Below are 15,222 nucleotides of genomic sequence, written 5' to 3'. Positions count from 1 at the left end.
CTCCCGCCAGTTGGCGACACATCTGACTGTGCGGGTGTCGACACCACAGCCCCCAGTTTCTTAATGAGAACGGGGTGAGAGACAGTGTCGAAGGCCTCTGAAAGTCCAGGAAGACGATGTCCACTGCTCCCCCTATGTCCAAGGATTTGGTGACCTGGTCGTAGGAGGCCGCAGGTTGGTCTGACAGGACCTGCCACTGATGAACCCGTGCTGGTTGCCCCTGAGCATCATCTCCCCCCGGCCCCTCGTGAACATGTGCCAGGATAACCCTCTCAAAAAGCTTCCCCAGGATCGAGGTAAGACTGACTGGCCTGTAGTTCCCGGGTCCTCCTTCCTGCCTTTTTGAAGATGGGAACCACGTTGGCCTCTTCCAGTCCTCCGGCCCCACACCAGAGCCCCCCGAGTGCTCGTACAGCCGTGCCGGGGTCCTGCAATGACCACCACCAATTCCCTCAGCACTCGGGGGTGGAGATCGTCCGGACCCGCTGATTTAAATACGTCCAGTCCCGCCAGACGCTCCCTGACTAGATCCTCACTGACCCTGGGCCTGGGTGCACCCCCCTGGGGCTGAGGGGGCTGATCCGGTCCCTGCTCAGGAAAATGGAGGCAAAGAAGTCGTTAAATAGGTTAGCTTTGTCGTCTGGTGTGACGACCAGATTTCCTAGCGTGTCTTGCAGGGGCCCCACGTTACCTGGTACCTTCTTTGTGCCGCCTATGTAGTTAAAAAAGGACTTCTTGCTGTCCTTGATCTGGGAAGCTAGTCCCAGTCCCATCTTCGCCTTGGCCTTCCTGACCCCCCTGCAGCCCCAAGCAACCGCTGTGTAGTCCTCCCTGGGGACGGCCCCCCCACCATTGGGTGTAAGCCTCCCTTTTAGCAAGGAGACATTCCCGGGTGCTTCTGGTGAGCCGTGGGGACTTGTGCGCCCTCCTGCCCCCTTGATCCGCATTGGGATTACCTCCCTTTGGGCTTGGAGGATCGTCTCCTTAAGGAGCGACCACTCTCCTTGGACACGTGGCTCCCCTCCCCTCCGGGACCTCAGCGCCTCCCCAACTATCCTCCTTAGCTCGCTGAAGTCTGCCCTCCTGAAGTCCGGGGCTGCTGCCTTGCTGCGTGCCTTTGCCACCCTGCGCTGGATGGTGAATCCCAGCGGGCGATGATCGCTGTCGCCCAGGCGGTCAAGCCCCCGCTCAGCAGTCCAGTATTCACTGGACCGTCTCCTGCACAATGAGCTGCAGCCGCCCTAAGAGCTTCCCACACCCGGGGGCAGGAGGGGACCTCGGGATGGGCAGAGACCCCGTGCACGAGGAGGCCTCCCGGGTGCTGCTGTAGCTGACCTGGGTGGGCTGTGCCCCCGTGCAGCACTGGGAAACACCAATCTCCACCCGGTGCACGTCTGAGCTGCTGCCACACGTTTCAAAGGCTTTGAAGGCTGCTAAGTGTCCAGGATCAGCCACTTCCCCCTGCACGCGCCTGCAGACTTGAAAGGGGAGGACGAGGCAGGCGCTGAGCTGGCTGGAACTGCCGGCCGGGAAGGCTGATGCTCTCTGAAGACGCTTTCCCCCTTGCAGCTTATTTCCCCCCGTCACAGGGCCCGGGAGCCCTTGAAAGCACCGCTGCCTCCCAGGGAAGCCCAGCAGCTGCCGACCCAGCGGCCCGTCTCCGCAGAGCTCAGCCGTGGGGCTCAGCCCGGGGGAGGCTGCGCGCCCCCGGGGCACTCGGCCTCTGTAGCAGGGATGCTCCCCCGCAGCTCAGGGGCCAGGTGGCCATGACCCCGCTGGCCGGCCGGCCGGGGACCTCCCGCCAGGGCTGCCCCAGGGACTGGCTGAGGTTTTGGGATGCTGCAGTTCCCAGCGCAGGGAACTGGGCTTGGCCCCTGGCGCCACCGTCCACACTGGGGTTTTGCAGGGAGCAAGACAGGCAAAGGAAGGAGCAAAGGCACCAAGGAGAGAAGAGACAGCTCCTTCCCACAGCCAGCCTGTGCCCCGGGAGCAGTGCGCGGGGGCTGCACATGGCCATGGAAGTGGCTCATCTCCCTGTGGCCTGTCGCCGAGAGCCGGGCCCCAGGACTGACCGGTATCGCAGGAGGTCGCTAAGGGCTGACGCAGCCACGGCCGTGATGCACGAGGCGAGCATGGGCACTGGCAGGGCCTTGAGAGCCCCGCTGTCCCGGAAGGGCACGCACCTGGGGCGTTTTCTGCTAACCAATGGTCAGACGGGGACGTGAGCCTGGGGCTGAGGCATCTACGTCCAGAACAGGCTTCTCCGACCTCAAAGCCTAAAGACTCCCAGGGCCCCTCGAGGCTTCCCACATGCTTTCCTTGGTGGCCTGTGGCCGGAAGGAGCCCGCCTCTTGCCATGCAGGGTGTGATGGGGTGGGCACAGAGAGGTGCCCAGCTCTGGCCATTCCCTCCCGTGCCAGCCTGGAGGATGCCGGCTCAGCGCTGCGGGCAGCGTGCGCGGGAGCTGTGTGGACGTGCCCCTGGGGAAGCCATGGATCGATTCTCCCCAAGTCCTGGGACCGCCTGCAAGCAAAGCCCGCTCCCTCGCACCCAGCTCTCGGCGCAGTCCCTTCAGCGCGGGGTACGAGGCTCCCGACCCCTGCATCAGCACTTCAAACAGAGGGAGACCCTCCGAGCCGGCGTGCGCTGCTCCTCTGCGGCGAGCCCGTTCGCCTAAAAATAACAAGTGCTTTGCAGCATGAGCACATGCGCCCCTTCTCCCTGCCGTCGGCATGGCAACGGGAAACTATTCTGCCAGCCCCGCGCTCGCTGCTGCACGACTTGCAGGAGCAAACCGAGATGGCCGGCGCCTCCCGGCAAGGAGCCCATGGGCCCAGGCGGTGCTCACCGTGCACCCGCTACACGTGCTCGTGCCTCGTGGGGGGCAAGTGGGAACCTCTGCCATAAGGGACCGCAAAGCAACCCGGCTCCTGACCCTGGGGTGCCGATATCTCTAGCACATCTGATCTCAGCAGCTCCGTGTTGTTGGATGGGGGACAAGCTAGCGTGGTGACTGCAAGGAGACTGCCGCCACGTACCTGGCTGGGATGCTGCAGGCAGCAGGGCAATGGCAGCTGTGCTATTTACTGGTGCTTCCGCACCACACAGCACAGGACCTGACGGCTTCAGCGTGGGCTGACGTGCCCCTGTGCACGTGGGTACGCAGGGTCGGGGCGGGTGACACGTATGTGCATACACGGGGGATGGAGGCAGAGAAGCCAGGTGTGGTCTGGTGGTTCTGCAGACCCCCAACCCCTGCTGCACAGCGTCTCCCCATCATGCCGCCAGCCTCCCCGGGGCCACGAGGATACTCTCCCCACCTGCCCGGCGTCCCAGGGCCAGCACTGGGGACGCGTCTCCAGGGTCGAGGAGAAGGTTGCTCATGCCCCAAGCTGTGCCCGTGGCCCTCTCCTGCCCCACGCGCCATCCCCAGCAGAGAGCGGCTCCCCGTACCCTGGACTTCTCCTCTAGCCTGGTCATCATGACTATGGTCGCCGTCCTCTGCTCCCACACCATCCGCCAGAAGTCGCTGAGGGTCTCCGGCAGGGGCCCCTGCGTGGCGATGTAGGCGTTCTGCTTCCGGTACCCGTCGATGTAGTTGGCGTTGATGTAGTCGCTGCCGGGCACCCCTGTGCAGACAAAGGGCCGTGGCGTGAGGCTGGCGGGGAGCGGGTTGGCATGATCGAGGTGCTCCTGACACCCCCTGCCTCGCCTGGAGCCTGTGAGATGCCGCCCAAACCCATCCCAGGAGCCCAGCGAAGGTCGGGGACCGTGCGTAAATGGGAAGGGGTCTCTGGTAACCGACAGGCTGCCCTGACAATCAGGCAGCACGAAAGCCCCGCACAGCTCCTGCTGTGCACACGCAGAGGGGTTCCCAGGCAGGAATACGAAGGAGCTCACATTGCCCCAAGCAACAGCTTGTGATAATTGTCTTAAATACAACGGCTATTAGCTCTGGCCTCGGCGCAGCTCGAGTGTCTGCAATGGCTTCACTAGCTTTGCGCTGGCTTGTGGCTCCTACCCGCAGGTGGGGGAACCCCGTCAGCATCCCCCCGGCCCGTTCCTGATGGAGGCAACCTGTTGCACTCCCTGTGCTGTGAAAAGCGCCTTCCTTGCACACCAGCCCCATTTCAGCCCCTCCACGCACCCAGGTGCCTGTAGCCTGTCTGCAACCCCACTTGTGCGAGTCCCTCCAGGGAAGTGCCCATGAGATGCAGACACACACAGCTCTGCACCAGGACAGCCAAGGCAGGAAGGATTCAGCTGGGGCTGGATTTACAGCGCTGCTCAGCAGAGGCGGCTGTGACCCTGCCTGTGCCCCAGGGAGCTGGTCCGGGACCCCAAAGCTCACAGCAGGTTTCCCGCAGCCCGGGGAGGTGAAGCCTGGGCAGAGGTGGGGGGCGGCACCCTGGCCTGGTGCAGCCCCGAGTCTGGAGGCCGATCAGCTGGAGCCAGCTTCCCGGCCGAGAAGGAGGCTCCGCTCCAGGGAGGCTCGTGCCACGCGGGCGGAGGGATCTGGCAGGCACTTTGGGGACGCTGCTGCCGGGTAGGGAAACGGAGTCGCTGCGAGCACGGCTTTCCCGTAGCGCAGGAGGTGCTGAAATCAGCATCCAGCTGCAGGTGGAGTCGGGGAGAAGAGGCCGGAGATGCCTTCACACGGTTCCCGTGCCTTTCCCTGCCAGCCTGGCCGCGCCTCTGGGGCCGAGCGGCCCGCTTGCCTCAGACAGGCGGCTCCATTCCCAGCGTCGCGCCAGCCTCCCTGTCCAACGGGGCCGCCCATCATCAGCTGCACTTGCCCTGCGTCCCGGGAGTGGGCGACGCTTCTACTCGCGCCCCAGACTGGCGTGGGCGGGTGTCTGCACGAGACTCGGATGCTGGCGCTGGTGCGGGGACCAGCAGGCAGGCGCCAGCACTGACTGAAGTGATCAATAGCTGCCTGTGCACGGTGCTGGACACCGCAAACAGGGCAGCCCAGGGCCCAACGCCTCAGCGGCTGTGGCTGGGGGCGCCCAGAAGCTTTTTTTTTTTTTTTTTTGTTTTTTTTGCACCGGTCCTGGAGGCACTGCAATACCAGGTCAATGCATGGAGTGGATGGAGCACGCTCCGGTTCCACCACCCAATACCAAAAAGAATCTGCTCGATATAGACCTCCTATGGAGGACATATCAGAGACAATTACCCTGGGGAGCATGCCCTGCTGGACGTCCCCCGCCCATAGCAAGACTCTGGCCAAGTCCAACCCACCCGTGTCCTGACTGTGCTCCAGAAGCTGCTGCACCTTGCATCCAGCTGTGCCACGTGGGGTGCAAAGGCCAAGGAGGGACCCACAGGGCTGGGAGGACGTGGCTGGGAGCTGCTGACTTGCTTAGGGCGAGGGCTGAAAGCCAGCCAGGGCTGCACAGCAGGGGAGGGCAGGGAGCAGCAAGCCCGGGGTGCTGGAAGCGTGGTCCTCATTTTTGGAGCCCTCATGCTCCAGCCCGGGGCATCGCAGTTGGAGGCTCCCCATCAAAGCGCCTGCAGGGACGGGCATGGGGGAGGCACCACCCTGGCGCCCGCTCTTACCGTCGATGGAGGCCAGGATGACGCGCGAGTGGTCGTAGGCGATCACATTGGCATAGCGGTTTTTGGGCTTGTTCACTTCCAGGTTGGAGTTCTCCCAGGTGAACTGCTGCCCGGGGTCGATGGACTGTGGAGAGAGGGAGGAGAGTGGTTACCGCACGCCGCGGCACGGCTGCCGGGACGAGATGAGCTTTTGTGGCACCCCCGCCCTGCCCAGACACGCTCTGCTCGGGCTCGGGCAGCGAGGACATCAAGGCTCCGGCGAGGCCGGGGTGCCAGAGCCTGGCGGGGAGACCCACCAGCCGCCAAAGCTGCCGCTGCCAGGGCAGGGGCAGGGAGCTTGGCTTTGCTGCTTGCCCAGCCGGTTTCCAGAGCTGCTCCTCACGCTGCCCTGGCGCCAGGACAATGGGAGACGCTCCGTCCGTCGCTGTGCGCATGGCATGCGGCACTCCTACCCCGCACGCCCCAGGGGCGCGAGGCACTGGCGGGCCCGGAGGCCCGGGCTGGTGGGATTTCATGGGGAGGTGGCGACCTCACAGCGAGGCTAATGGGCGGTTTGGGGAGTGGAGCGCAAATAGACGTTTCTGACGGGAACCCTGTAATCTTCTATTATCAGCGTAAAAAGCAGGCAGCGGGAGCGCACGGCGGCCTGGAGCAGGGGCAGACGCCAGCCCTACGGCTCTGGGCTGGCTTTGCAGCCAGGGCTGCTCCTCTCCCAGCACGGCCCTCTGCCCGCAGCTGACGGGCCCTTTCCCCTGCTCCCGTCACGCTGTCTCGGGGCAGGGGCGCAGGCTGGAGGGACGCGGTGACAAAGCTGTGGGCCGTGAGGAAGGGCTGCAGGGATGCGCGCGCAGGGAAGGCAACAGGGGTTTACCCAGGCAGCGCTGCCGGCCCTGCTACGGGTGCATCTGCACAGCGGCACAGAGCCCTCCCCGAGCTCATCTGGCTGCAGGTAGTTTTGCTGCCTGCGGCCTGGGCGGCTGCAGCTGGTCAGAGCCCGACGGCAGCGAGGCCGGTGTCCCTGTCGGACGGCAACCCTCCACCCACGCGCCGTGCAGCGGGCCCGTGGGTGGGCGAGCCTGACCAGGACGCAGGACAGCAAACCTCCCGGCAGCACTAGGGAGGCCGAGAGCCCCCAGCCCCGGCGCTGCTGCGTTCAGGCAATTGCTGTGACGTGCAGCGAGCCGCGCAGGCGGGGGCTAATCACCAGCACCCCCTGGGAGGGCAAACACGTGAGAACGTCAGGAGTAAAGGAGCACCTGGGTGTGAAGAAGCTCTAATTAAATCCTCCTGCAAATTAGCAGCTCATTTAGAAGTAAAATGATTTAATTGGAGCAGTGGTGATGAATTAATGCGCACCTGTTCCCCCCTTTAAGGCAAGCGAATGAGTAAATAAACGTGAGGCTGAGAGCGGCTTGGCCCACAGACGGAGCCGGCGGATCATGCAGCGCTCGTGGCGGGAGCCGGATGTGCCCCCCGCGGCCGTCCCCGCTCCTGCCCAGCCAGCCCCCAGCTCAGCTCCACGGGCTAATCATGAGGGCAATTTGCCTACTAGTCTCATCCAGAGGGAGCAGAGGAGCCCCAGAACCCCCAAATCAGTCCCTCGACTCCCTCCTCCAGGACTGAGCCTGCAGGAGCTGACGCCCACCCAGCGCGCTGCGTGGCACGCGGTTGGAGGGTGGGGGATGCCCCATCCCAGGCCATCGAGGGGTAACGCCATGCTCCTGCCCAGCCACGGCTGCCTGGAGAGGTGCAGGTCCCGCTCTGTCACGGAGCCGCTTCATGTGCCGGTGCCGTGCATGGACCACGGGCAATGAGGGGACAGCGGAGGGGCTGGGGCCGTGCCATGCACCTGGGAGCATGGGAGGACCCGTCTTGCTCTTCTGCCTGGCTCTTTGCTGGGCCAGCGGAGCCCGGCAGGGCCTGGTCTGATCTACTGCTTGCTCGACACAGGCCAGAGCAGGGCGGGCAGCTCCTCGGGCACATCAGAGCTTTCCAGCCCCTGGGAATCGCCCACGTTAGCACAGCCATTGAGCGCTGTTAATCCAGCCAGCGTCTCAGGCAGGGAGATAATGTGCTCTGGGATTGATCACCACGTGGCCCCATGGCCCCCTCTCTGTGAGGCCACCGGTGCGCCAGGCAGACCCTGCACAGGGTCCGTCACGCGGTAGCAGCAAGGCCCGGGCCAGGGCAGAGCAGGCGGCTGGGCTCTGCTGCAGCACCCAGCCTGCCGGCTTTGCCCAGCCCAGGCTGGATGCATCTGCACACAGCTGAGTGCCCCAGACACACTCACGCCACTGTCCCCCTCAGATTTGTGTACCCCCTGAGCAATGCTCCAGAACAGCAGAGATGGGCTCTATCCCTGCCACGGGGTGCCTGAGCCTGCCTGCAGGTCAAAGGGACCCCAGGGGGGCCCATGGCAGCTCTCCATCCTGCACCCCCCATCCCTGCACGACCGGGCCTGTAATTCAGGTAGGCGACAGCCCAGAGCCAAAGATGAGGCCAGAGCCTGAGTCTGCCAAGCCCACTGAGAGCGGTGTTTGGCTTGTGGGCATGTGCTAATGAGGGCAGCTGCACCCGACCTCCAGGCCTCTGGCTCCAGCTAATTGGGAGGGCCTGACAACAGCACACGTGGGCAGGAGAGGTGCAGCCGGAGGGCCGGGCACCGCTCTTCCCTGCAGTGCTGGGAGGAGCCGAGGGAGGGAGCTCGAACACAGCCGCAGCAGGCGAGAGGCAGCAGATAAATCACTGCCAGGCCGAGAGGATTGAATTCCATCAAACCTGGGCTGTAAATGTACTTTGAATCTCACTGTAGGTTAAGGGGGAAACACTCCTACGACATGGCTGGGTCCTGCTCCGGCCACCTCGTCCCCACCCGCCTGCCTGCTTCGGTGAAGGGACATTGGGACCAGCGGCAGCCAGCCCCCGGGGTGCAGGAGCTTGGGGAGCAGAGCAGCAGCCTGGTGCAGGGCTCAGAGCTGCTCTCTGCCCCGAGCGCAGCCAGCCCGTAGGCTGCGCCCTTTAGCGCTCATCCCTGTGGGTCCCTGCCCTGCCCTGGAGCCAAGGCCGGCCAGGAGCTGTGCCTCCATCACTGCGCTAATGTGACCAGTGCAAGAGCCAGCCTGATGGCTCCAGGGAGCCAGCCACTGTGGCTAAAGAGCTGTTAAATATCTGCACTGTGTCCCACTGCTGGCACCTCCGGATGGCATGCTGTGTACAAAATGGCCCCCGCAGCCCACGGAGAGGCTTTAGGCCATGAAAACACTTTGCATGCAGCTCTTGCTGAAGTTAACCAGACAGTATGTGGGTTCAGGGGTGGTCTGCAACCCACATGCCTCTTCCTGTGGTCCCCCTCATGTGCTGCCCTCCTGCAGCCAGACAGGAGGGGCTCGGCTCTGCCCGCACTGTCCTCAGTTGTGCAGGCCTGGGGCGGTTGGCGGAGTGGAGAAGCCAGGGCAGGGGCTACTGCAGCGTGTGCCCCGAGCTATGTGGCCATCTCTCGGGGTGCTGCACCGTGCTGCCTGCCATCCTCATCTCTGCAGAATGTCCCCACGCTCCCGATTCAAACCAGCAAGGCTTCCCCATCCTGCCCGGCAGCCCCTCTGTCCCCGCACCAAGGGGACAGCTAGTGGAGCCAAGCTCTGGTGTGGGCACGAACCAAATAGGACGAGACCAGGGGCACCTGGTGCAGGTCTTGCCCAGGGTTTTCTGAGCTGAGGCCTCTCGGGCTGGAAGACAGCTGCATCGAGCCCCTGTCCCCTTGCCACTGACGAGGATGCGACTTTCTGCTTTCCAGCACCCACACTCTGTCCTGCTCGTGTTCGGTGATTCACCCAGATCCAGAGCCAAGCGCGGTGGGCGGCAGGGAAAGAATGGCACCAACATCGGCAGCTCAGATGGGCAGCGTCACCGGCCAGCTTGCTCCGCCAGCCTGGATGCTCTCCAGAAGGGGAAGCGAGGAGAGTGCTCCGTGCAATGCACTTTGTGCTACCTCCCGAGACGGGGCAGAGGTCCGGTGCTGAGCTGCAGGCTTTGCACAGCTGCAGCCGGAGCAAGGGAGGTTGCATGAAACAGCAGCATCCTCCGGACAGCCTTCAGCCACGACTGAGCTGGCTTGAGGCCGGGCTTGGTTTCAACCAAGGGGCATCAGGCCGGAAGATGCGAGTGCGGGAACCAATGCTGCAGGCGGGCATGTACCCTCACTGCACGGGGACCACCCCCTCACACACGTGCAAGCTCCCAGCGTGCCCAGAGAGAACACCTCATGTGCCCAACGTCAGGTAACCCACCCACTCAGTTATCGCGTCCTCCACCCATGCTGCACCTTCCTGGCTGGCTGGAGCATGGCCCTCGCCTCCAGCAAGATGGCTCCCTCTTTTCTGGCATGTACAATCTCACCTTGCAAGTAAACTTCTTGGTCACACCCCATAAATCCAGGGAGCTCTGCTGCAGCAAAGGGAGCCCATTGGCACAAACAGGTGACAATACAGGTGGCAGTGCCGATGCATGCAGAGGACGCTTCCCAAATTTATTCCCTCTCAATGCTTGCAGGGGCTTTATTCATGATTTAAGGCCCATGCAGCTGGAGTGGGTCCTGAAGGGGCTGCTTGGAAGCGCAGGCAAACATTTATCCTGGCACAGCAGCTCTAATGGCTGTGTGGGAACATCCCCTAACAGCGTCATCCTTCAGACCCATCATCCAGCCTGGGAAGAGGAGTGCACAACACGGCAGGGACGGACACAGCCAGAACCTGATGCTCTTACGCCACCCCACCAGCCCCCTGGTTTGGCACTCTGGGCAGGGGCAGGAGGCATCGGGCAATGCTGCGTGCTTGCAGGATGGGGGACATCGGCCATGCTCTGTGCTCGGGAGTGGGCAGGACTGAAATAACCTAACAGAGTTTGGGGGAAAAGGGGTGCAGGGCCTTGAAAGTGGAGGGCAGTCTTCAGGCCAGGGCTGGGGGTGCTGGCAAAGCCCTATGTATGGGAACCCTGGCTAGGACAGGAGGGCCCGTGGGTCAGGACCAAGGGGCAGTGTGGGGAAAGCATGCATGCGGGGCTCCCCAGGACGTCTGGGTCAGCCTGGCCATCAGTGACTGCTCCACAGTGCGACGTGTGGTGCCAGCCTGCTGCCTGAGCACGCATGGCTCGTGCATGTCGCTGCGGTGTGGCAGGGCTACAAGCAGGCTCCTTCCCGCTAGGGACTGCTTCCACCATGCCAGGGCAGGTCCTGGGACTGTGAGCCCCATGTGGAGAGCTGGCAGGCCCCGCATGGCCTCCCCCAGGGGCACTGGGAGCACGTCTAGCAGATGAGGCACCACTAGGCCCTCCAGTCTGTCCGCCCACGGGCTCTGCCTAGCACAGTGCTGACATTGGCTAGTCTCCCCCTTTCTGGGCAGCTTGTTCCTGGGCTCACCTCGTACTCCTGCGAGAACTTCAGTCCGTCGTTGGCCTTGAGCCGGTCGATGTTGTCGGCCAGGTCGGTCACGGGGATGGGTGGGTGGTCGCGCATGCCTGCCAGATGGAACAGAGTGGGAGGGGACACGGTTACTGCCCGGCACACGGGGAGAGCCACACTCAACAGCAGCATGTGCACAGCAAACCAGAGACGCGGGCGCGCAGGACGGTATGTGGACACGCGTGACGATGTGAAGCGCCAGGCGGGATGGATGGGAGGTCGGCGAGCTCACACGGCATGCGGCACGCACTCTGAGCACACGGGGCAGTGGACAGAAAAGAAAGGTGATGTGCAGAAATGTTCATGGCCGGGTGAGCATGCCGGGCATTACAGCAACCGGGCATGTGGGGCAGGGCCTATGCACTCGCGCGGCTGGCACGGGGCCTCGAGGCCCTGAGAGAGGGGGAGCCCTGTCGTGCCAACAGGCCGAGCAAACCTCCGCGCTCTCCCAGGGGCTCCTGCCCAGGCTGGAGTTGAACACACTGGCTTCCAGAGGCTCTCCCTGGCCCACTGCTAGCTCCTACGGGAGTGCTTCTCAGCCCGGGGGCTGTGGCACTCTGCCGGGCTTCGAGATCCCGTCCGGGTGCCGCACCATGTTGCGTGGCTAGATGGGCCAACGTGATTCACAAGAGGAACCCACAGATTTCAACAGAAACCCACAGCTGTGGTCTTCCCAAGGTCTTTGCAACAGAAAAAAACAGCTTTACTATTTTTTCGTAGGCAAAAAACACGTGAAAACTAAGAGCCTGGGGTCTGAGGAGGTTGAGAACCACCGCCCTAAGGATCCCCAGAGCCTGAGGAAGCATCCTTTTTCGGAGAAAGCCCCGGGCCCCTTACTGCAGGAGCCTGCAAGAGCAAATGAAGAACGGTGGCAGGCCCTGCAGAGCTGCGAGCCCGGGGCCCCCAGCACCTGGGGGGAGGAGGGAGCCCGCGCACATGACAGGGGCTGGGGGCTCCCAGTCGCTGGGCTGGCTGCCTCATGCCCCACCACCCGCACCTGGGGCATCACTGCTGAGCTCGCCGCTGCTCAGCCTGGGAAGGCAGGGTGAGCTGGGGTGCAGCCAGGCATCCCGTGGGGAGAAACCCCCACCACTCCCTACAGCACCAGAGCAAGTGGTCTGGAGCCTGCTGGGAGGTTTGGTACGTGCCTGGCACGTGCCCTGTCCTGGGGAAGAGCCGGAGGAGCAGCCCCCTGCACAAGACCCCCAGGAGAGACGGCGAGGCGCTCGGGGGCAGCAGTGAGAGCAGAGAGAGCCCCACTGCAGCCTCTGGGGCGCACGGCCCAGGCCCCAACGGTCCCTTCGCCCCGTGGCGGGGACGGGGAACCAGCTGGAGAGTGGCTGCGAAGTGGCTCGTCTGAACTGCGGCCCACACAGGCTCCCGGCAGCTCGTGGGTTTCCCAGAAACCCTGCGTGGGCCATTGCGGTTATTAATAGGCCCGTGCTGCTGATTCACACCAGGGAGGCAGGCTGGAGCCGGGCCAGGAGCCGCCGTGCGCGGCACAGATGGCGGTGACGGGCGGCCCAGGCTGCCACGCCGGGCCCGGGCGCCGTGCGGCGGTGACAAGTCACTGGGCGACGACGCGGGAGCGTCCCTGTGTGGGACTGCTCCCGAAGGCAGGACAGTGCTCCCAGCGCCATCGCCCCAGGGAGGGGGGCTGTGCAGGGCCCGGTGCGCTCGCACACGCACACGCACACGCACACGCTGCTCCCTCTCTGCTGAGCTCCGGAGCAGGACCGGCTCGCAGCGTGGAGGGGCCCCTCGCCCTGGCACCATTGAGGGTCTCCTTGCTTAGCGTTTACAGCGAAGACTGCCGACCACGCTGGGAGAGAGCCACGGAGCGGAGGGCCTGTCCTGGCCTGAGATGCCGGGTGTCAGGGGCTGCAGCAGGGCGGTACCCTGGGCGCGAGCCCTGCTCCCAGCTGCGCCAGAGCACCCTCCTGCACTGCCCTGTGCCTCGGCTCTTGTCCCTTTGCAGCTCGCAGGCTCAAAGGAGAGTGTGTTCAACCCCTGGGCCCTGGTGCGCGTCTCCTCAGACTGCTCTGGGGATGGCCGGGCTCTCCCACCCCGCCCCGCACCGCACCCGAGATGTGCTTCGCTGCGGCAGCAGTGCGCCTGGCTCGGCCGGCCCGGGGCAGCCGAGGACCGGGCCTGCGTGCAGCGGCAAAGGGAAGCGCCGTCAGGTCGGGGGCGAGCTGGGCGCCCGGCGCGGTCCCCCTGCGCCGACGTGCTGTAGTGCCGTGCAAGCCACCCCAGAGCGAGGGCCGTGCAGGGCCCGTGACCGGCACGAGAGAGCGGCCCCGCGGGCCCTCGCGACGGTGACCTTCATGACATCGAGACGGAATGGACTGAGACGAGGGGACGGGGAGGGGGACAGAGAGAAAAGCAAAAGGTGTTGAGATAAATACAGGAGGAGCGGAAACTAACTTGAGATATTCGGGCAACTGGGGACACTGGAACCTGCAAAGAAAAAAAACAAAAACGGGGCAAGAACAGAAACCCATTAGCTGTTAGACATCATTGCAGAGGTTCAGAGATGGAGAGACAGAGAGATGAGGATGCAGGGGAAAGAGCGGAGTCGGCCGCGGGGCAGGGAGGGGGTCCAGCCCCTTCTGCGCCAGGCTCAGCCTGGCCCGAGTCTGAGACACAGCTGCTCCGGCTAGCGCAGAAACGGAGACGCCACTACAAGCTGGGGGCCCGACGGACTTTCTGCCCACAGCCCTGGCCTCCAAAGAGACCCCCTGACCCCCGGCTCTGAACGGTGCTACTGCCCCAGCCCCGGGGGCAGGGAGGGGACGGGCTGGAACAGAAACGCCTCTCCCCCGGCCTAGGGAAGCCAGCACACGCTTGCAGCTGCCCTGGCAGGCCCTCGCCTTGCGGCTCCTGCCTGGTCGGGCCCCAGCAGGGCTCGGTGCCAGGGGCCTTGCCCCCGCGTAGCCTAACGCTGCCCGAGACACTGCCCTGCCGCTGATTCTCCGCAGCTCGGCAACACGGGACATGGGTACAGAGAGGCCGACAATCCGCGAAACCACCTGCATCTGAAGTAGGAACCATTAAAGTGATATGGCTTAATATTTAATAATGGCAGTTCACTTAATTATGCATTAAACAAGGTTCTCCCTGCCTCTCCGCTCTCCGGCAGGGCTATCAGCTCGTGGACTGTGCGAACTTGACTGCCAGCATCTCTGGTGCGTGATGCCCAGCCATCTCGGCACCGTGCTGGCCTGGCACTGTGGGGCTGTGACCGGAGCCAAGGCGCTGGGTACCCCCGGCTCGCTGGGCCTGGTGGCTTCCGTGCCCCCTCGCCCATCCATCCGTACGGGCTTGCTGGCTCTTTTCTAGCCCTGCGACTTCCCCATCTGAGCTGTGGAGCCTCGTTAGCAGCACCGCAAGCAAGAGGGGAACTGGCCCAGTCATTGCTGACTGCAGCCTGCGCTGCTCCCACCTCCGAGTGCATTCGGGCACCTGCTTGCTGGGGGCCTGAGAGAGCATTGAGAGCCCTGTGGGGCTGGGAGCCAGCCTGGCTGCCCTGGGCTAGACGAGCTACGTGGACCTGACGGCCGTGGCTGCCGTGTGCATGTGGAGGGGGCAGGGGCAGGGCGGGCACAGGGGTTGGAAAGCAGGAGCCCGGGGCACAGGCAGCCTAGGGACACCTGCATTTAGTCGATCTCGCCGCCCCGGGCTGCCTGGCCTGCTGCTGCTCCTCCTGCTGCCTCCGCCCGCACGGCAGCCCAGTGCCTGGCACGGCCCTGGCTGCAGGCTCCCGTCTCCCCCAAGCCAAAGGCTCCCCGAGAGGGAGGAGAGCCACTTCAAGCTGCTGCAAACTACGTGCGTTGTCTCCTGCCCTGGGGAAGCCATGGCCCATGACTGACCGCAGAGCGGCTGCTGTGTCCTGCAGCACACACCTGTGGTCAGGCCCCTCTTGGAGCTCCCCCGGCTCTGGGCCGACCCTCCTAGACGCACCGCTCCTCCCGACCGTCCAGCACGCGGGGCCGGTGCTGCGGGCCAGGCTGCTCCTCGGCAGAGAGCCGGGAGGCCAGGGAGCAGGGTGACAAGCTGCGGCGGCTGGCGACTTCCCTCCCAGGCACAGCAGGCTTCCAGAGGGAACCGCTGCCTTCAAACGCCTGCGCTGAGACAAAAGCTTCTAACCGGAGCAGCAGGGGAAGAGGAAAGTAGGTTACAGATGGGGGACGTCACCAGGCAGG

At 64.3% G+C, this 15,222-nt stretch overlaps 1 protein-coding gene across 9 annotated transcripts in view; it reads right to left on the bottom strand.

Annotated features, from left to right (window-relative positions):
- PTPRF (protein tyrosine phosphatase, receptor type F) overlaps positions 1 to 15,222 on the bottom strand; it is a 355,341-nt gene that overhangs the window by 13,122 nt on the left and 326,997 nt on the right. For all 9 annotated transcript variants that reach the window (XM_019531276.1, XM_019531275.1, XM_019531278.1 and 6 more), the window contains 3 exons: positions 10,976 to 11,073; positions 5,563 to 5,686; positions 3,454 to 3,629 (listed from right to left, as the gene is read on the bottom strand). In XM_019531276.1, coding sequence (XP_019386821.1) covers positions 3,454 to 3,629; positions 5,563 to 5,686; positions 10,976 to 11,073 — 398 coding nt within the window. The remainder of the gene's footprint in view (positions 1 to 3,453; positions 3,630 to 5,562; positions 5,687 to 10,975; positions 11,074 to 15,222) is intronic.

This window comes from Crocodylus porosus, unplaced genomic scaffold (assembly GCF_001723895.1).
Source record: "Crocodylus porosus isolate Cpor-Errol unplaced genomic scaffold, CroPor_comp1, whole genome shotgun sequence".
Taxonomy (NCBI): domain Eukaryota; kingdom Metazoa; phylum Chordata; order Crocodylia; family Crocodylidae; genus Crocodylus; species Crocodylus porosus.
This window is presented reverse-complemented; position numbering and strand designations above follow the sequence as displayed.